Source organism: Arabidopsis lyrata, assembly GCF_000004255.2.
Source record: "Arabidopsis lyrata subsp. lyrata unplaced genomic scaffold ARALYscaffold_8, whole genome shotgun sequence".
Lineage (NCBI taxonomy): Eukaryota > Viridiplantae > Streptophyta > Magnoliopsida > Brassicales > Brassicaceae > Arabidopsis > Arabidopsis lyrata.
In genome coordinates this window covers 17605794-17625789 of record NW_003302548.1, presented here as the reverse complement: position 1 = coordinate 17625789, position 19996 = coordinate 17605794, and the positions used below count along the sequence as shown (strand labels likewise).

The following is a 19996-nucleotide window of genomic DNA, read 5'->3' as shown; positions in this document are numbered from 1 at the left end:
TAGTCAATTATAAAACTTATTTTCTCCCAAATTATGACATTCCATGTAAACAAAAAAAGCTCTGTTTTCAAGAATTAAAGAAGATCCGCAGATAAGAAAACAAAACCATCAAAGATAAAAGTCAAGGGAAAGGAAGAAGAAAGCTAAGAACGTCTCTGTGTCTTCTAGAGAGACACACACCATCACATAAGAGAGTCACATTAGTCAAACACAAACTCACATATCTCTGAAACTCTCTCCATAGACTGTAACTCGCTGAACCTGGAATCACATTGGTCTCTACATTTCGTTGAGAATGTCGCCCTCTGTAGGAAAGTAGCGTTTGCTAGTATGTACCCAACCATATCCTTCTCATGCTCAGTTCCTTCATAATCTCTCCATTTCAAGATCTCAAGACGCGTAGATAGACATTCAGGAACAACTGTTGGTTTTTCCCAGATGCCCTTCGGATTGATATCGTTTTTATGTCTCTGACATGAAAAAAATGAAAGAAACATTACGTGTGTTAGTGTTAAAGATCGTCTTAAAAGAAACGGACACACAGAGATGATGCTATGGTATACTATTTTTCTATGTTTAAAGAACATGATTCTGCAGTTTTTTATCATTCAAAACATTGCTAAAGTTTTAGTGTTGCTAGTAGTGAATGTGTAGGAAAAATATGACAAGAAAATGTTATCATACTGTTCATCTGACATACTAGTAAAAAAGTTGCATTCTACATACCAACTTAAGTGTAAGAGATCGAAGATTGGGAGCGTCATTGAGCATACACGCAAGTAGATTCTGCCATCCCGCAGAACATGTACATAGCTTTAGATGTTCAAGATTGGGGAATTTTGTGTCTGTAGGATATGGAGTCTGCAGTTATAAAGTTTATGTTATTTTCAGTTATGAAAATAAACAAAACATAAAAGGAGAAATACTGACATTATTGGAGTAAGAGAGTTTTTTTACCATTGAAGTTGGAGAACAAAGAGAAAGATGTCGGATTGAGGTAAGAGACTCTAAGAACTTCTCAGATTGGTTATGAGTAACCTCGATATCCGATTTGATCATCGCAGGCATGGATTCAAACATTATACAGTTACTGAATGTATCCTTAATGTTCAAGAACATCAAAGAAGGAGCATTTATCCAAAAGCCACCGGTGCGCCCATACATCCCTTTCCTGTTATCGATAGATAAGCTCCTCAAAGTAGGCACATTGATATTGATTATAGTCACATCGTCATATCTGTTTTGGTGTACAACCAAACGTTCATGAACAGAGTAAATTCTTATAAGACTTGCACCAGAATTGCCTCCAGCAACCGATGAAAGTTGGAGAGTTTCGAGTGATGGCAAACGAAACCAACGCGGGACAGGCCTGATGCTTAAATTATCGAGTACCAATTCTTTTAGGGTTGTGCACGTACTCAAGCAACAAGGCAGTTCTAGGGTTTTGCCAAACAAGTCGATTCTCAGCTCTCTCACAGATCGATTAACCCCGAGTTGAACTAGAAAATTGATATCTGAAGCAGAATAGTAATTGTTAAGCTTGAGATGCAAGCTATCTAGAATTTGAGCATCCTTGGACATCAAAGATCCATATACAAAACTCATATCGATTGATTGATCATCAAAAATGACATTCGGCTCCGGTTTCCAATGACCCTTCCCATATTCTGATATGAAACGTGTTGCTAAATCCTCTTTGAAAAACGGAAGAAGCGAGAATATCTTCAAGATTAATTCATCAGGCATATCACTGAGCTCTGTTGGTGTCTCCAATTCTTTTTGCTTTTTCTTCTGGCAGCTCTCCATGATTCTGGTGAATTCTTCTCTCTGTTTTGGGACGTGTGTGCAAAGGAAGAAGAAAAGAGCCTTAGGTCAATTAGGTTTCACGATTACTAAAAAATCAATTTAAGATATATGTTAAAAAAAAAAAGATTTTCTTAAAAGATTTGAGTTAATCTGGATAATTTTAACAAAAGAAAAGTCGGAATTATAAAAATTTAGTCTTATTATTCATGCTATTATTTTTTGATGCAAAATACGATTATTATTGGAAAAAAAATCAATAAAAGTCAGTTTCCTAATTTTTATTTGACGTGGGGAAAACGACTTACTATTGCTAATTTTTAATTTTCCTTTCTCAATTTTCTAATTGATTAATTGTAATTTTCTTTACTTTTTTTTATAAATGCTAATTTAACTACATTTCCATTTTACTTGGACTAGGGCCTGACCTGAAAATTTCCATACTGTAAATTAATAATTAAATTTTTTAATAGTGAAGATAACTTCAAAATCTTAAGTATATTTTAGTGATTTCAAAGAAAATATATACGTATACAGTGAATCCTTATAAATTTTGATTATTAAAATAGAATTAATAACCCATTAATACAGTACAACAAAAAGATTTTGCATCAATAATTTTAGTATAAAAAAAAAACACAGAGACATTAATAAACCATCAAACTAGGCTTCTTGTAAACCATAAAGGAGTAGTGAAAATCTCAGATTTTGGCGTCATAAAGAAACTCTTTCATTTTATTAGTTTTTGGAAAAATCCCATCTACTTTGTTTTAGTTTTAGTTTTACGAATCTCTATGTTCTGATTATCTTGTTGAAATGCATGAAAAGTATTGAATAGTGTAAAGTTTTCAAATATGTAAACAAAAACTGTTCTGTGTTCACAAATAAAAGAAGATCCGGAGATCAGAAAACAAAACCCACAAACACCAAAAATAAAGTCAGAAGAAAGGAAGAAGAAAACTAAGAAACTCTGTTTTCTAAAGACCAAAACCATCACATAAGAGTTTAGTCAAACACAAGCTGACATGTCTTTGAAACTCTGTCCATAGACTTTAACTTCTTTAACATGCGATGATTTTTGTTTCTACATCTTGTCGAGAACGTCGCCATCTTTAGACAAGTAGCGTTTGCTAGTGTGTACTCAGCCACATTCCTCTCTTGCTCTGTGCCTTCATATTGTCTCCATTCCAAGATCTCTAGGTGCTTCGATAAACAATCGGGAACAACTGTTGGTTCTTTCCAGAGGCTCATCGGATCACTGTATTTGGCACTATGTTTCTGAGACAAAAAGGAGAAAAGACATTACTTGTTTTACTATTATAGATCGTTAAAAATTATGTGGAAACACAAAGACAATTGAATGAAACTATTTTTCTACGTTTTAAGGACATGACTTTGCAAAAAATTTTTATCATTCTTCAATTTCTTATGTAGATCTAACATACCGACTTAAGCTTTAGAGATCGAAGTTCTTGCGCGGCATTGAGTATACAAGCAAGTAGATTTGCCCATCCCGCAGAACATGTACATAGCTCTAGATGTTTAAGAGACGAGAAAACAGTGCAAGCAGGATATGGAGTCTGCCATTAAAGTATAAATTATTTACTGTAATGATAATAATAACAAAACATTAAAGGAGAAATCTTGACATTATTTGGAGTAAGAAAGTTTTTACCTTTGAAGTTAGAGAACAAAGAGAAAGATGTTGGATTGAGGTAAGAGACCCTATGAAGTTCTCAGATTGGTCACAAATAACCTGAATATTCGCTTTGATCACCTCAGGCATAGGTTCAAACATTGTAAAGTTACTCAATGTATCCTCAAAGTTCAATTCTGTCAATGAAGGAGCTTTGATCACAAATCCATTACTTCCCTCAACGTATGTGCGTTTCCCGTGTTTCCCTTTCGAATTCCTAATAGATAAGTTCCTCAAAGTAGGCACATCGATATTGGATATCTTCACGTTGTCATTTTTGATTTGGTCTACAACCAAATGTTCAAGAACAGGGCAGATTTTTAAAAGACTCGCAACAGATTCATCGCCCAAGAACTTAACCGATAGAAGGTGCAACGCTTCGAGTGATGACAAACGAAACGAAGGAGGAACAATCTTGATACATAATCCATGTAGAGTCAATTCTTTTAGGGTTCTACAAGAACACAAGCAACACGGCAATTCTAGGGTTTTGCCAAACAGGTCGATTCTCAGCTCTCTCACAGATCGGTTAACCGCGATTTGAACCCAAAAATTGATGTCCGAAGCAGAATAGTTTTGGTTAAGCTTGAGATGCAATCTGTCTAGAATTTGAGCATCGGTAGACAACAAAGATCCATAAACAAAACTCATAAAAGTCTCAAAACTTTTAAATGGTGTATCATCATCATCAAACATGACATCCGGCACCAGTTTCCAAGGACCTTTCCAACGTTTTGATATGAGACGTGTTGCTAAAGTCTCTTTAAACATAGGAAGGGATGACAATATCTTTAAGAGCAATTCATCTGGCAAGTCACTGAGCCTCTTTTTCTCCATACTTTTTGTTTATTCTTATGAATTCTGCTCTTTGGAAAACCTGCCCCGAAACATGCAAAGCATGAAGAAAAGAACCCTAGTCAAATTAGGGTTCGTGAGAAAAAAAAAACACTTAATATGTATATGAAACAAGTAGTAGCAATCAAAGAAAAGTTAGTTTTAGATTTTTTTGGTGATTCGATTGTACCTAATACTATTATCAAAATCAATACATAAATTTTGTTTATTATTAAAATTTTGAAGCAAAAAACTATTATAAATATCCAATAAAATTCGTTTCTTGATTTTTAAATCATTCCTTTTACAATTTCAGTATTCCATTTCATAACTGATTAATCTTCCTTTTCTTTTTATAAAGACTAGTTCAACTACCATATCATTTGTGAAAACAAAACTGCTCTGTTTTCATAAATTAAAGATAAAAAGAAGATCCGGAGATTGGAAAATAAAAACCCACAAACACCAAAAATAAAGTCAATGAAAAGGAAGAAGAAAACTAAGAATCTTTGTGTCTTCTAGAGACACACACCATCACATAAGAGTTTAGTCAAACTGAAACACAAGCTGACACTATACTCTCTTGCTCTGTGCCTTCATATTGTCTCCATTCCAAGATCTCGAGATGCTTCGATAAACATTTAGGAACAACTTTTGTTTTTTTCCGGAGGTTCATCTGTTCATTGTAAATTTGTAATTGACACTATGTTTCTGAGATCAAAAAAGAAAGAAAGAAAGTAACATTACGTGTGTTAGTGCTATAGATAGTTAAAAAAAAAAAAAAGCGTAAACACAAAGATTATTGAATGATATACACTATTTTTCTATGTTTTAAGAACATGATTTTGCAAATGTTCATCATTCAAAACATTGATACTGTTTTTACGTGACCTTGTGAGACCTATAAAAAAAAACGTACGTTGCATTCGAGTATATAAGTCTTTATAGGTCTTTACACTATATTACTATCAAATAAAAACATCATTAATTAAGTGTTTTATTCGAGTATATCCGTTATTATATTGTTCATCTAACGTACTAGTAATAGTGTAAAGACCTATAAAAAATATTGCATTCTACATACCGATTTATGGAGGATGTACGAAATAATTTATTTTCGATTTTTAAACAAGGTTTTGGTTGAATATATATGTGGTTAAATAAACTCAGTCAATCTTACCAAAAAAAATAAAATAAATAGACTCAGTCAACTTAAGAACTTATTTTTCTCCCAAATTATGACATTTCATAAAGGCCAAATCAAAGGATAAGAATATATTTATTTTTTCAAATGAAAAGTGAGGTTTTTTTTCATCTATTGTGAATATAATTTTCGGTCTTTTTTTTTCTGTTTTTTGCTAAAGATATTCGAAATTTGAAGGAGACTTTTAATATGTAATAATGTCTATACTAAAAATATGTGTGAAATGTGAATAGGAATAAATAAATTCCTCCTAACTCAGGACTTTAATTTGCAATATGTATATTCAAGTATCATAGATTTTTACTTTGAATTTTATTCAGTGTGTACATGCTATAAATCGTTTGAAACTTGAATCATGATATTATCCCTATATATCAAGAAAAAGGCTGTTTGTGTGTCGGGAAAAAGTTGTTTAAAGAAGGACAAGATTCTTGTTCTAAGGATATCGCGTAAAGAGTAATTTACACAAAATGTGAATATAAAATAATGGGAAATTGTTAAAACTACCCTTTTTGGTGTGTCCCTTTTCAAAAATACCCATTTTAGATATCCATTTTCAAAAATGTCTCTTTTTAAATCTGAAATTTTTATAAAGTTTTATTAGGTTTATAAGGTACTTATAGATTGTAACTACTACTTGAAGACTCGATCCAAGTATTTATAAGGTTTTATAAGGTGTTTTAAAAGGTTTTACAAGTTATTTTAAAGGATTTTTAAGGTTTTTCAAAGGTTTCACAAAATATTTTAATGGTTTTTAAAGGTATTTAAAATGTATTTATAAGGTATTTATAAAGTATTTATAAGATTTTAGATACATAGAAATGTAGTTTGTGTATGTTTTAATAATATTACATACATATTTGGATAAATTTTATATTTTTAAGAGCATTTTTTATAAGGTTTTAAAAAGGGGGTATTTTTGAAAAGTGGCATTGAAAAAGTGTCATTTTTGCAAAAACCCCTAAAATAATTTGAGGATATACGTTGTTATTTTTCTATTTAATTGCTTTTCTTAGGAAAAGTCGTTATTTTAGTGATGGGAACTAAAATTTTCGGTCCAATTAACAAAATCAGAAATAAAAAAAGGAATAAGGATAGAGGTGACGAGGACATGATTCGGATAGGTTTTAAGAGAATGGGTCTTATCCTCTTTTGCCTAGTAACAGCAGCACCATAGGGAATTGAAAAAGAAAACTCCCTAAGCAAATCTAAACCATAAATACTACTATTACTATTTTAATTACGCAAACCGACCTTTATTTATATTTTATCCTCTCTGCAAAACCTTTAGACCTAATCTCTTTGTATTTTTTTAGTAAATCCTATATTTTCACTGGAACATCTGTATATGACAGAAACAACATATGTTATCTTATCAAAACTACAAAAAATACTAATTATAGTTAGTTTAGAAATGAAATTTTATGTTATGGAAAACGAATAATAATACTCTAAATAACAAATTAAAGGGAAAAAGTGAGTTTAGAAAACCAAAAACAAAAAGCAAAAAGCTGTGATATTGATAATGACGGCCCATAGAATGAGGACCACATATGAGAAAACACACAATAATACCAATTAACATATGCGATGAGATAATCAATAATAACAAAACAAAACACAAAAATTTTGAGATAAAACTTGAAAAAAAAGAAAGTGAAATTATATATTTAAAAGGGTCAACGTTATCCACGGCTTGCACGTAAGTAATACCCACACATATATTTATCCTTTTTTCTTTCTTTCTCTTTTTCGCTTTTTTTAAATTTAAAATAAAGAAATAACTCAAAAGCTCTTCACATATCCATCCATATATATTGTAGATATCTATCTGCAAATAGAACTCATGTTTCTTTGTTTCCAATTGTAGAACAACACAACCATCCTTTGACAAAACAACTTTCTTTCTTGTGTGTTTCTCTTATGTTCAAAGAGATGAATCTGAATCTGAAGCAAATGGGCAACATGATCTATGAAGATCCAACAGGGATCCAAGAAGAAGACATTGTTCAAGGAGTTTCAAGAACATTCTCTGAGGAAGAAGAAGATTCATCATCTTGTTCATTATCTTCTTCCATGTGTTCTTCATCTGATTTAACAGAGGATGATGATGATGATGTTTCTTCATCTTCTTCTAATGGACCTCTTGAAGATCTCTCTGACCTCATGTCACATCTCCCAATCAAGTAAGAAAACAATCTTTTTGGAAGCTTTTGGATTTTGGGGTTTAGTACCTAATGGATCTAAATACATCTCTGTTTTCTGGTAATAACAAAAGTTTTGTTTATGATCTCAGGAGGGGATTATCAAAGTTCTATGAAGGAAGATCTCAATCATTCACATCACTAGCAAATGTTAAAAGCCTTGAAGATCTTATGAAGAGAGGGTTTAAAAATAGAAACTATGGAGCAAAAAGAAAGTCATCTAGGAGTACTGGAGGGATTTTAGATCAAAGCTATAAAAGGGTTTATAGTCCTAGAGCTACAATCTCCAAGAAACCCAACAAAACACCTTCCTCTGCTCTCTCTTGTCTTGCCAGAAGAAGACCTTAGATCTCAGACAAATATTAGACTTTTTTCTTCTTCCAAGTTTTAACCCTTTTTACGATTCACCATAATCGGTTTCAGTAACATAACAAGGGAATAAAACATTGTAGCATTCCACTGTCTTAATTTGTAGAATAGACTTGTTTACACTTTTTTTTTTTGGCTGTTTGGTTGTATGTATCAAAGCTTGTAAACAGGAGTGATTCAGAGAAGGTGGAAGCATTTCCGCATAACTATGGCTGTTGCTTTACATAGTAAGAGTCGGCTTGTCTCTTGTTCCGAACCAGTAACCTGACAAAGTTTTATAGTGGACCATTGTTTTACGTTAAGTAAGAATCAGACCATTTGGTGATTTGATTATGCAAAAAGATTCAAGTCAATTTTAAGTTAAGAATCAGGACAACTTTTAGTATAGAATGTTTGATAACATACCTGAAAATTTGTGTAGAACTTGTAGTATTCAGATAAGTTAAAGAGGTACTTGCACAGTACGCTTGGTAACAAATTGGTAAATACTTCCTCAACAGTCTGCAAGAACGTTCACAACATTGATCTAATCGTATAAGATCTTTTCATCGAAAAAGAAAAACAGAGCTATCGACTGATCGATCTACCTCAGAAAATCGTAGCGAGTGAAGTCCTAGTGCTCGTTCATCCGCATGATTCAACACTAGCTTTCCTGTCTGCAACAAAGCAAAGAAGATGTTGTGAATATGAATTCAAGGAACACAAAGAAGTAAATTTGAGATTATGCAGCCAAAACAAACACACCTTCTTAAGCTCATTTATGTCTCGGCTGTTTAATCAAGCTCCTAAGGAGTCCACTCTTGTTCCTTACCTGCACAGAGTCAATCTCAGAGGTTGAATATTTTCACATACGTAACTTATTCAAGAGAATGATTCAAGAATACCAAAATGTAAACAGTAACAAAGGCATTTATACCGCACTCAATAAGAACATCTCTACTGCGAGTCTTAGCATCATCTAGCAAATAACTTAAAGGGACCACATCTGAATCTCGAGTTCTAAATGGTTTGCCATCTTTTGGCTTGACAAAACCAAAACCAACATGGCTTGTTTTAGGGTAAGTCTTGTCATCATTATCCTGATTCAGCCTTAAATGAAAACAACCATGAATTAGAGTTAAGTTAAATCAAGACACAGAACTTCACATAAAACCTACTTTTGAACACCAAATCAAAGTGCAACTGTTGTCATAACCGGTAACATATAATCCACTCAGCTTTCTCTTCATTAAGTCGATACCTTGAAAAAACAGAGTTTATCATCAGCAGACAATTCATTAAACAATATACACTTATTGAAGAAAACATTCAAAAGATAACCAACCAAAGAGCAGTCAGATCTGTTGTCTCATGTTATAACCACCATGACTCTTAACAACCATAAGTGGCTTAGCTATGCCTTCATTGAGGATTCTTGAACTGAGTACCCTCCTTTCCTTTGATCTTGGACCAGAGATGCACCGCATTGTTACTGTAAACAACAGTATTGAGAAAGAACATAAGTAAGCAAATAAAGAAAACCAAATTTTGGGGAAAAAGAGAGCAGAACCATTGGTAATGACCGAAATTTTCAGAGCAGGTTTCAACATTAGGTTCATCCGGAACCGGAACAGTTAGTTTAGAGACGCTTCAAAGAGCTTAGAAACTTACTGTTTGAGGTTTCCCGTGAGTTCTTCCTCCTGTTCCAGAACCTTAACATAAGTTTCAAAACAGAGAAACAAATATCATTTTATCTCCACCATTCTCTCCAAGTTAGAAGCGCCACTTACCGTTGCCATGGCTGATGTGTCTTGGTTGCCAAAGGATAAGTCTACAAAACTGTTGTTCTCAATTTGAGTGTCTACATTGCAGAAAAATCATTACAAACATTAGCAACTTCCCAACAATCGATTGTGAAGTATCAGTAGTTCAGTACGTACGATTATGAAATCAGGAAAAGGTTTTATCAGCCGTTAACGCTAAACCCTGGCACCACTGGAGTCTAAATTGCGGATCGGGTAGTTGTAATCGCTAGGGTTAAGGAAGAATATGAAGAAGAAATCAGGAAAATTTTCTTACGACTTTACATTCTCCGGAGATCGGTGGTGTTGTTCTTCTCTCTATCTAAGTGGCTTGATCAACAAGGCGACTAAAGGTTTGTTTAGAGGATGAAATTGCAACACCCTTATTAAAAACGACGACGTATTAACGCAACATGTAAGAAAACGCAAAAAACGGCGTCGTTTCATCAGTTGATGTTAATTGCTACGATGCCGTTTTAAGGTTAATTTCAGCATCGTCGTTTCCATATAGATTTTTAAATTCTATTTATCTATTTCACTTTTTCATATCCGGTTTGGTACGGTTCAACCGGGTTTAATATTTTAGATGACGGTACTCTATCTACTTTCTCGGAGAAATAATGCTGGAATGCCACCGTCTTTCTTTTTTTTTTTTCCTTCCAATAGCTTTATTAATAACCAATATCAGAGTTTACAACATTTGCTAAAAACAGGGGACATGAATAGAACAACATTGCATTGCTATTGCACGTTAGTGCCTTCCTTGCTAGCATATCTGCACATTCGTTACTCTCCCGACTCCGAAATCTGAAAGTTACGGATGTGAACATAGTCTTCCAGGTGCGGATCGTGTCGAGGTAGTGTTGAAGCCTGGGATTTGCTGCGTTTCCATTGATCAGACGGTTTATAGTGAGATTATCTCCTTCAAACTCAATTGACTTGTATCCAAGTGCCCATATTAATGTTGTGCATTCTGATTCTTCAACTGTTGCCCGTCCTTGGAATTTTCCCATACCGCATTCTAGAACAGTCCCATTTGAGTTCCGAATTATCCATCCTAGTCCCGATGGGTAGTTCCCTGTATGATGAGAAGCATCATAGTTACATTTGACCCAACCCCTTGGTGGAGGTTCCCATTTTCCATTGTTGCTTCTCCGGCAAGTTGTTTCGCTTGGGATGGAGTCTGTTTCAACACTTTTTTCTAACCATTCCTTTGTATCCATTACAGCCCTTTCGATTGTGTCTTTGGCCTCTATGACGTTGCGATTGAACACTAAGTCGTTTCTAGCTTTCCAGATTCTCCACATTAGCCAGAAAGGAAGTAGTTGATGGAGTTTAGAACAGTTTTGTGTGGTGTGAAGTTCGATGAGGTATTGGAGCTTTTCCTCTATTGGTTTTCCTTGGTCACCCAATACTTGTGTTGTATAACCTGCCGCTCTCCATATCGGGATAATCTCCGGACATGAGAAGAAAGTATGGTCTCGCGTTTCTAATTTGGTACAACACTTAGAATAGTAGGGATTGACGTTTATGTTGCGTCGTCGGAGGTTTTCAGCCGTTCCTATTGCCCTTGATGCTAGTCGCCAGAGAAAATGTTTTAGTTTTGGAGCTATATCCAACTTCCACACATTAGTAGCTAGATCAGGATGACTCGCAAGAGGAGGCTTTGGGTCATCATCGGTGAGTGTTGCACTGACTGCTTTCCAATACCCTGATTTGACAGTGTATTTACCATCTTCAGTATGACTCCATATGTAAGAATCCTCCTTGCTGCTTTGTGGGAGATAGATCTTAAGGATTTTTGGTGATCCGTTGGATCTATCAAGTTACTGATTTTAGTCTCATCCCATTGACGGGTTATTGGATCTATCAAGAAACTGGCAGCAAGGGTGGGTTCTATCATTGGCAGTAGAGTTGGAGGCCATGGTGGTGTCGTTGGCAGCCATGGGTCGAGTCCTATCTTAGTGTTTTCCCCGTTACCGATGGCAACTTGGATTCCAGTTTTCAAAAGGTCTCTTCCAAATCGCAATGAATTTCATCCATACGAAGGTTTCGTTCCTCTATTTGCGGAGAAAATATCGCCATCTTTGAAGTACCTGGCCTTTAGAAGCCGAAAGATCATGCTGTGAGGCCTTTGTATAATTTTCCATACTTGATTCGCTAGCAAGGCTTGGTTAAACAAATGTAGGTCGCGAAAACCCATTCCTCCCGTTTTTTTGATGTCACCAGCTTCTTCCAAGCAACCCAAGATATTTTCCGTTTTTCCTTAGTTGAACCCCACCAGAACCGGGCTATCATACTATCTATTTCCGAACAAAGCTCCATAGGTAACTGGAAACAATTCATCGAATAGACCAGCATGGCATATGCTACTGCTTTGATTAGTGTTTCTTTCCCGGCTGTGGAGAGGAACTTGGTTTGCCAGCCATTAATCTTCTTTTGAACGTTGTCATAGATGTGGATGTCGGATTCACACACTCAAGTATTTGTTTATTTAGTGAGAAGGATTATTCTTGAGGACAAAAATTGATTTAAAAAAAGCTATGAATAGATATGAAAATGGATATAGTATATTTGCTAGAAAAATTACGTGTGTTTTACATGGCCCTTGGCCTTCTTATTTATACTAACAAACAACATTTAACTCCTAATTAAATACAATTATTCTCTCTTAAATGTGTCCGTTTCAGTCTTTGAGTTTAATGCTCAAACGTTCGAATTTGAATTGATTCCGATCTTCATGGGTCTCACATTTCAACCCAAATAATCTCGAACCAAACTATCCGTGACTTCGACTCCGTTCCCACCTCGCGATGTGACCACTTCGCCCGTATCTTCCTCTTGATCTAAGGGTCTTATGGGCCTATCTCTCGTGGGCTTCTCCTCTGCTTATGTGGCAATCTTTGGTTGGTCCTGGACTACTGGTGCGGGATCCGATACTAACAATTAGCCCCCCAAGTCTTCCGAAGTGTTATTTTAGTTCGGAAGATTTTAATGCTTTAATGACCAAAGATTACGCTTGAAAATCTTCTGATTTCCCGCCGAAAATCCCATCACTCCTTTAATTTCGCACTATCCATTTTTAACCGTATGACATCTTGATAGTTGTTCTTAATAGATTGTGACTCAAAATGATTCAATTTGCCTTCAGACTTCAAGGGTTTTGCTTTACTCTGCCATTGCTTTGATCTAGAGGATAAAATGAACAAGCATAGAAATTTATCTAATTTGGAGCTATAATGAGCAGAAGATTAAATAGTTGCAGCAGAAACTGAAAGATTGAGGATTTGTTTGATTGTAAACAATAGAATCATATGGTGAAATTGAAGTTTTATGTACAACTAGATCACTTAGGTACAACTGAGACAATTTTGGTATAAGTTGAACTATTTGGTGCAACTGCACTATTTGATTGTTCGGATAGTTTTTTTTGTTTTTGGTGCAAAAAACTACGTGTTTGTATATGGTAAAAAAATTGGACCTTTTGTTTGTATATGGTAAAGTGGATCTTTTGTTTATGTATTTTGGTGGTATTTTAGTGCAACTGGAATTACTAGGTATATCGGAGATGTAATTATTCGGTTTAACTAGGTAAACTAAGATGAAAAAAGTAAAAAAAGTATAATATTTAGATTATATTTATGTTCAATTGGTTTTGTAGGTACAACTAGTCTATTTAGGTACAACTATGTGTATGAGTTACTTATAAGAAAGTACAATTACATCACTTAGGTACAACTGAGACAATTAAAAATAACATTTTAAAAAAAAATTAATTAAAATAAATTTTTTTTAAAAAAATGATCCACGTAAGCATGATTTTTGGCAACCTGATATTAATTTTAAATCATCACACGTGTGGTAAAGTGGGCCAAAGACAACATGATATTAATAAAAAATTGTTTTGTTTTAAACATAGTTGTACCTAGTTGTCCAGTTGTACTCTCATATTCATAGTTGAACTTTAGCTATTTTTGTGTATTTCCAGTTGGACTTTAATGAAAATTAGTAATTTCCAGTTGAACACATGATGTTATACTTTTAATTATCATTTAGGAGGTTTTCAAAACACAATGTTCAGAAAAACTTGATTTTTACCTCTTTTGCTTCATATGCAGTGATCACTTACTAAGTCTTCCTTATATTGGAAGAAGTGTGTTATGTGAAAATATTTTTTTTTTTTACAAAATTGATAAATTATGGTTGTATTGATTTTAAATAATCTATTTATATTTGAAGATGTTTTTAGGGAATTTCTTATATAAATATTAATTTATAACTTGTTATAATTTAATAAAATGCATAATACAATGAACGTAGTTGAACTAATAGTATATATTTGGAAAATGATAAATTCGAGTTTTATTTATTTAAAATTGTTTGTTTATAGTTCAAAATATTTTTGGAATCGATATAAACTCTAATTTATCGTTTTCATATTTGTTGTATAGAACTACGTATACATTTATGGTCTTAGTTATACTCAGTCGAACCTAGTTGTACAAATACGACGAATTCAAATACATATATGTTCTTAGTTGTACCCAGTCGAACCTAGTTTTATAAATTTGACAAATACTAATACATGTTTTATTTTCCAAATCATTGAATATCTTTGCATGTAAAACATATAGATCTGTAAGTAAAAATGGTTATCAATAATATCATATATTTACTTTGAAATTAAAATAACCAAAGTACAACGTTGTTAGCAACTAGAGCATCTACTTTAGCTGGAGTCTTGCCTTTCTTTGATCTTTTTCTTCTTCTTAGGCTTCTCAGATTTAGCCTCCTCATCACCATCTTTTTCCTTGGTTCCCATCTCAGTTTCTACACAAAATTCAGTAATTACGAATCATTAGATATGTTCCGTACATTACAGATGAGAAAAACAAGAATCTGAAATAATTACCGTTTTCAATTGCTTCACAAAGCATTAACAAGATCTATGATGCCTTCGTTCTCATCATCATCAGTAGTTTGGTTTAATTCAGTTAGAAGATTATTTACAACAATTAAAGGTAATCAAGGCTTACTAGTGTGTAACATCTAGAACTGATGATAAGAATCAGTAACTTCAACCATATACAAAAAAAAAACAAAACAAAAGTTTACCTTTCTCATGATCCTTCTCTTGGTCATCAATCATGACTAAATCAGCATTTCCTATCTCCTTTTGAAGGTCTATTCAACAAAGAAACTACATCTCTATAACACCCTAACATAAAAGATCACAGAATTCAACACTTGTTATAAACTACAGTTTACCTTGTTCCATTGTCCCCATAAGATCAAGACTGGCCTCAACATCAATGGAATGACCATCTACAGGCTCCTCTTGGTATGCATCACAAATTTGCTGGTTCTCTCCCATTCTAGTGCCACTTCCATCGCCGTTTTCATTATCTTAAGAAAAAACAGATACAACAATAAAAAGGTAAACTAATCAACTAGTATTCCCCAATAACTTCAAACTAATCAACTAGTATGAATTTTGAGGTAGAATTTGTCATAAGAACTCATGATTACGGAATTGACAGTTCTCGTTTCTAACATCGAATCCCACCACACTCATCTAAGCGCATCAACAAGGGATCTTAGATAATAAAATTCTTGCTCTTCAAAAAGAAATCAAATCAAACAAGAAGAAGGACAAAGGATGAAGAAAACTATACAATTATTAGAAACTTCGAATCGTTGATGCAGAATCTCTGATAACTGAGAGAGCGTCGTCGTCGGAGCGGTGGTGGTTGACTCTAAAATGGCATGTTTGATTCATTTTTCTGGTTTAGTGGCATTCTAGCCTCTGACTCGGTATCTAACAAGTCAAAATTAATCCGAGGTTACACGTAAAATCTCAAAGTGCGAAATTCCTCTTTCTCCGTCGTTGCTCTCTTCCGGCGATACGAGTATCTGATCCGAGCAATCTCACTCCAAAAGCTTGATTTCCTGAATTTAAAGAATCTGATTTCTGGTTTGTTTCTCTTCTCTCTGTGTTAAAATATCCATTGATCTTTCGTGGGGTATAATAATAGTTATCTTCCTTCTTGCGCATGTATACGATTTGGGTTCTATATGCTTGAGAATTCCCTTGAAATCGAAACAGATCTGTGTAATTTTTATGGGTTTACTCGCGTAGGTAGTGGATTTCTAGGTTTTTCAGATTTTTTGTTGTTTTTATCAAATCGTTGTGATTTAAGAGTTGCATTAATCTGTTTGGTTATGTTTCTTCTTGATCTGTAGATGGATAGTGGAACGGTCAACATCAAGAAATGGGTAGTGATATATCCAGTCTATATTAACTCAAAGAAAACTGTAGCTGAGGGAAGAAGAATCAGTGTGAGTAAATCATGTGAGAATCCGAATTGCATTGAGATCAGTGATTGTTGCAAGCATTTGAAACTCCCTAGTGCCGTCGAGGTAATTCATCATCTAAATTGGGTTTACGGGAGGATGTTGTCTTTTTAAACAGTCTTTGATTTGAGGTTTTCTGGTGTTTTTTTAGATTGACAAAGCATACCCGCGCGATTTCATGCAAGTAGGGAGAGTGAGGGTGCAATTGAAAAGGGAAGATGGGACTTTACTCAATCCAGCCATTACTTCAAGTAAGACCTTGCATTTGTATTCGTGATTCTATATCTGCTCACTGTAGAACATTTTTCTTTTATGTTTTCTTACCGCTCGCTGTAGAAAATTTGTCTTCTGTTTTTTCTTTTAGTGTTAACCTAGTGTGATCAATTAGATTGAACTTGCAGTTTTGTATACCTGACTGGAAATCAGAAGCCAGTCTTGTCGTCATTGACTTAGATAATGGAATCTGCTTTATTTACTTTACTTACTCTTCTTGTGTTGTTAAGATCTCTCCTTGTTACCCATGTGTGGATGTGTTCAATCTTCCTACTAATGTTGCCTGATACCAGCCTGCTTGTTATCAAAACTCTAGTCTCTTATATTAACATTCTACTTTATTTTATCTTATATCACCCTGATTCAAACTTTTTCATTGATAATTTTGTCATTTATATCATCACCAATATCAACCTTTGATCTGGAGGCTTCATTTCCAGGGATCCCTAAATTTTTCATTTATGGTCAGCATCATTATTACCAGAATCTCATGTGGGGAAACAAGCTGTTATATTATGTACATATCGATATTATGTGTATGGAACTTACTGCAGCAACTAACTGATTCTTTAGATGTTTATGTTTGTTATGATAGTGTTAACGGAATATCACCTTATGCTAAGTTTATCAGATTTTCTTCTTCACAAATTCTTTATCAATTTGTGCTATATCTTGAATTTCTTTGGTTGGTATTGGTGCATATGATCACGGCAGACTCTGATGCAGAAATAAGCTAATATAGAACTTGTTTATTTCAAGCACTTTTTGGCAAATTGCATGACATGTGTTTGTGTTTGCGTCGGTGTATGTGTATGTGTATGCATTTGTACTGTTACATCTAAATAGCTAGACCTTGGCACGCAGAAATGAGCGACGTAAAACCATTTTCCAAATTGCTGGTTCTTTAGATGTTTGTGTTTACTTTTACCTTATCCTCATCATGCCCAGGAAAGAATAAATATATGAATATACATTTGGCTTGCTGCTTTACATGCTATGCACGAAAAGACTCCACCTGTGAGAACACTGCAAGTTGTTTGCTACAGACATATGATGTGCTCCTTGTGTTGACGTATATTTGTAGGGAAGCATCTGCTGCAGAAAATTGCAGAGTTGGTACCAAGACATCCAGAGAGAGTGAAGAAGCAGGAAGCTCAGAAAGCGAAGAAGCAGGAACCTCAGGCCACAACTTCATCCTCTGGAACTTCTTCAAAGTCAGGCAAAGGTGGCAAGAAGAAGAGATAAAACTAGAAGTATTAAGGAAGTTCTTTTCATTTACTTTGGCTGGCTTCTTTATATCAGAATTTGCAATTGCTTCTGTATTCTCTCACTTTGGTGGTTTCCATCAAACATATCAAGGTCATGAATATGCTCTTGGTACACATATTTCTAAAAAATGCGGTACAATACAACAACAATTGTCAATACTTAAAAGCTTAAAGGAAAAGAAGAGCTCTCTGGCTCCATCTACTATCTCATTTAATCAAAAATTAACCCAAGACCTGTCCATAGACATGAAGAATCCCGAATGCATTGCCTGATCAAGGCTCGTAAACTTCAGGAAGACGAAGCCCTACACTAGCTGCAGATTTATTAAGCACTCGTTTCATTTCTTCAGTTCTATCAACCGCAATGTTGTATGAGAACAACAAATCCTGCAACAACCAGATAACTTATCCATGTGAGACTAAAGTCACTAAACACACAAAATGCATTGATGTGCAGATATAGCCAAGCTTCTATAAGACAAATGGCCAATGTGATACAGAAATCTTAAAAAAGACTTCACCTTGTGAGAGTGAATGCTATTGAGAAGATAAGTGTAATTGCGGGCAAGGTTGATAGTCTCCGAGTTTGCATTCTTCCGGAATTCTTGCTTCACAAAGTCAATGAAATGAGACTTGTAATCTTCTTTACCAACATGTTTCACCACTGCTTTAAGAAGCTCACGATAAACTCTAGCAGCTATAACAACTTCACCACTCATCTTCTTCTTTCTTTACTTATAAACACATTTCAAAGAGAGACATAAATTTCGGGTTTCTAACTCCGAATCGAATCTGAAAATTCCAAGTTGAGAAACCTCAAAAGTTTTGTCCTTTCAAAAACCCAATTCTTTAACAACTAAATATACAAAAACTCAGACTCGATTACAACAGTGGACAAATCGAAACAAAAAGTTGGAATCGATGATTGAACGAATAATCGAGATCGAATCAGGAAAAAAAGGCGAATTGGGAACAAATGAATCCGAAGAATGGGTCTTTTCGAGTCTGTTCAATAGAAGTAAGTGAAGAAGATTACCTTGAATCTCGCCGGCACCGATCGGATAAAGTAGACTGAGAGACAAAATCCAGCGGTCAAAGAGAAGGAAGAATCAGGATGTGACGAAGATGGACTTAAATTTCTTAATGGGCTTTTGAAAGCAGCACAGGCCCATAATATGAGAGGACTTAGAAGTTAGAACCCTTTTTTTTTTTTGTTTGGTTAAAGAACTTAGAACATTTTCAAATAACTTAACGATTTTAAACTCAAATAGTTAATTACTAATTCATATGTTGGATAAAGTTTAAAATCGTTAAGTTATTTGAAATTAGGGAAAAAACCCGAAAAAACCGCCATCTATTTTTTTTTGGCCGTTTAATACGCGTGTTATTAAAGTTGGAATAAAAATGCATGGTTTAATTTCAATTGCCTTTTAAAATCGTCGTGTTTTAAAACTTGGTATAATCATACACCCGCGTTAACAGTCGTTAACTCTACTAACGGAATGACTAACCGCGGTTAATACTTAACCCATGGTGTTAACGTGTATATATATACAATCTCTTTTTAAAATTTAACGAATATATCGTCTTAGTCAAGTGGCTAAACGTTTTCCGACTACCCTAGTGAACCTGGGTTCGATGCCTCCCGTCGTCTCTTTTCATATGTTTTTAATTTTTTCTTTAATTTTTTTTTTAACTTCATTATAAATGAGCGAATTCATCCGAGGAAGATTAAAAGACTGATCTTTTATCTCCGGGAACGAATCAAGAACGTCGTCAAGCTGAGACGAAGAAGACGATGACGACCCATTCGTGCTATGCTCTTCACGACAAGCTTGAACCGGGGTAGTAACAGCTTGTCTCTGAGATCCAGATGTTTTCTTGTAAATTCGACACAATACCCAATCATCCAACAAAGAAACAAAATTTAACAAAATTAACGATTTGGATTTCAGTTTTGAAGAATTTAGATCTGGGAAAGTTTCAATCTTTATTTACCTTGGAGCTTCCATGGCTACGAGAATGCTCGATTAAGCGATACTCGTGCATAATCCAGTTTGTTTTAGTGCCTTTGGGAGCTTTTCCGGCGTAAAAAACCAGAGCTTTTTTAATCCCGACACGACGACCATCCGCCGTGATAGTTTTAACATTTTTCCTAATTGAAACCCAAAAGTATAATTATCAAAAAGAGAAGAAGGTAGGCATCGAAC

General features: G+C 34.4%; 6 protein-coding genes and 1 long non-coding RNA gene across 11 annotated transcripts; 2 read left to right on the top strand and 5 right to left on the bottom strand.

Annotated features, from left to right (window-relative positions):
* Nucleotides 1-48: 48 nt before the first annotated feature.
* Nucleotides 49-1879, bottom strand: LOC9300545 (F-box/FBD/LRR-repeat protein At5g56570). Its single transcript, XM_021016301.1, has 3 exons — nt 958-1879; nt 727-861; nt 49-470 (listed from the first exon to the last, which is right to left on the bottom strand). Exons 1-3 carry the CDS (start codon nt 1804-1806, stop codon nt 201-203), a joined length of 1254 nt encoding a protein of 417 aa, XP_020871960.1. The 5' UTR covers nt 1807-1879; the 3' UTR covers nt 49-200.
* Nucleotides 1880-2143: 264 nt separating this feature from the next.
* Nucleotides 2144-4420, bottom strand: LOC9302230 (putative FBD-associated F-box protein At5g56560). Its single transcript, XM_021015536.1, has 3 exons — nt 3479-4420; nt 3249-3383; nt 2144-3081 (listed from the first exon to the last, which is right to left on the bottom strand). Exons 1-3 carry the CDS (start codon nt 4334-4336, stop codon nt 2809-2811), a joined length of 1266 nt encoding a protein of 421 aa, XP_020871195.1. The 5' UTR covers nt 4337-4420; the 3' UTR covers nt 2144-2808.
* Nucleotides 4421-7231: 2811 nt separating this feature from the next.
* Nucleotides 7232-8390, top strand: LOC9300544. The gene is made up of 2 exons (XM_002866109.2): nt 7232-7723; nt 7834-8390. The coding sequence occupies exons 1-2, from the start codon at nt 7461-7463 to the stop codon at nt 8087-8089; spliced, it is 519 nt and encodes a 172-aa protein (XP_002866155.1). The 5' UTR covers nt 7232-7460; the 3' UTR covers nt 8090-8390.
* LOC9300543 lies at nt 8306-13333 on the bottom strand. Its single transcript, XR_002330015.1, has 9 exons — nt 9880-13333; nt 9761-9789; nt 9435-9581; nt 9268-9350; nt 9027-9199; nt 8855-8921; nt 8698-8766; nt 8516-8611; nt 8306-8374 (listed from the first exon to the last, which is right to left on the bottom strand). It is a non-coding gene; the product is annotated as an uncharacterized LOC9300543 (long non-coding RNA).
* Nucleotides 13334-15391: 2058 nt separating this feature from the next.
* On the top strand, nt 15392-17900 carry LOC9300542 (signal recognition particle 19 kDa protein). 2 transcript variants are annotated; one of them, XM_002866108.2, is made up of 4 exons: nt 15392-15865; nt 16135-16311; nt 16397-16496; nt 17603-17900. In XM_002866108.2, the coding sequence occupies exons 2-4, from the start codon at nt 16135-16137 to the stop codon at nt 17761-17763; spliced, it is 438 nt and encodes a 145-aa protein (XP_002866154.1). In that variant the 5' UTR covers nt 15392-15865; the 3' UTR covers nt 17764-17900. The 2 variants fall into 2 exon arrangements, with proteins under 2 accessions (XP_002866154.1, XP_020887221.1); XM_021031562.1 differs by lacking the exon at nt 15392-15865 and adding an exon at nt 15935-16030.
* Nucleotides 17817-18960, bottom strand: LOC9300541. 4 transcript variants are annotated; one of them, XM_021031593.1, is made up of 4 exons: nt 18823-18960; nt 18308-18578; nt 18021-18173; nt 17817-17907 (listed from the first exon to the last, which is right to left on the bottom strand). In XM_021031593.1, exons 2-3 carry the CDS (start codon nt 18503-18505, stop codon nt 18060-18062), a joined length of 312 nt encoding a protein of 103 aa, XP_020887252.1. In that variant the 5' UTR covers nt 18506-18578; nt 18823-18960; the 3' UTR covers nt 17817-17907; nt 18021-18059. The 4 variants fall into 4 exon arrangements, with proteins under 4 accessions (XP_020887252.1, XP_020887232.1, XP_020887247.1 ...); XM_021031573.1 differs by having other exon boundaries at nt 17876-18173; XM_021031588.1 differs by having other exon boundaries at nt 17876-18173; nt 18308-18520; nt 18823-18921.
* LOC9300540 (NAC domain-containing protein 72) lies at nt 18605-19955 on the bottom strand (the record flags this gene model as incomplete). Its single annotated transcript, XM_021015798.1, has 2 exons — nt 18605-19699; nt 19785-19955. Coding segments are annotated over 2 exons (426 nt in total), but the record flags the coding sequence as incomplete, so codon positions are not given.
* Nucleotides 19956-19996: the final 41 nt, after the last annotated feature.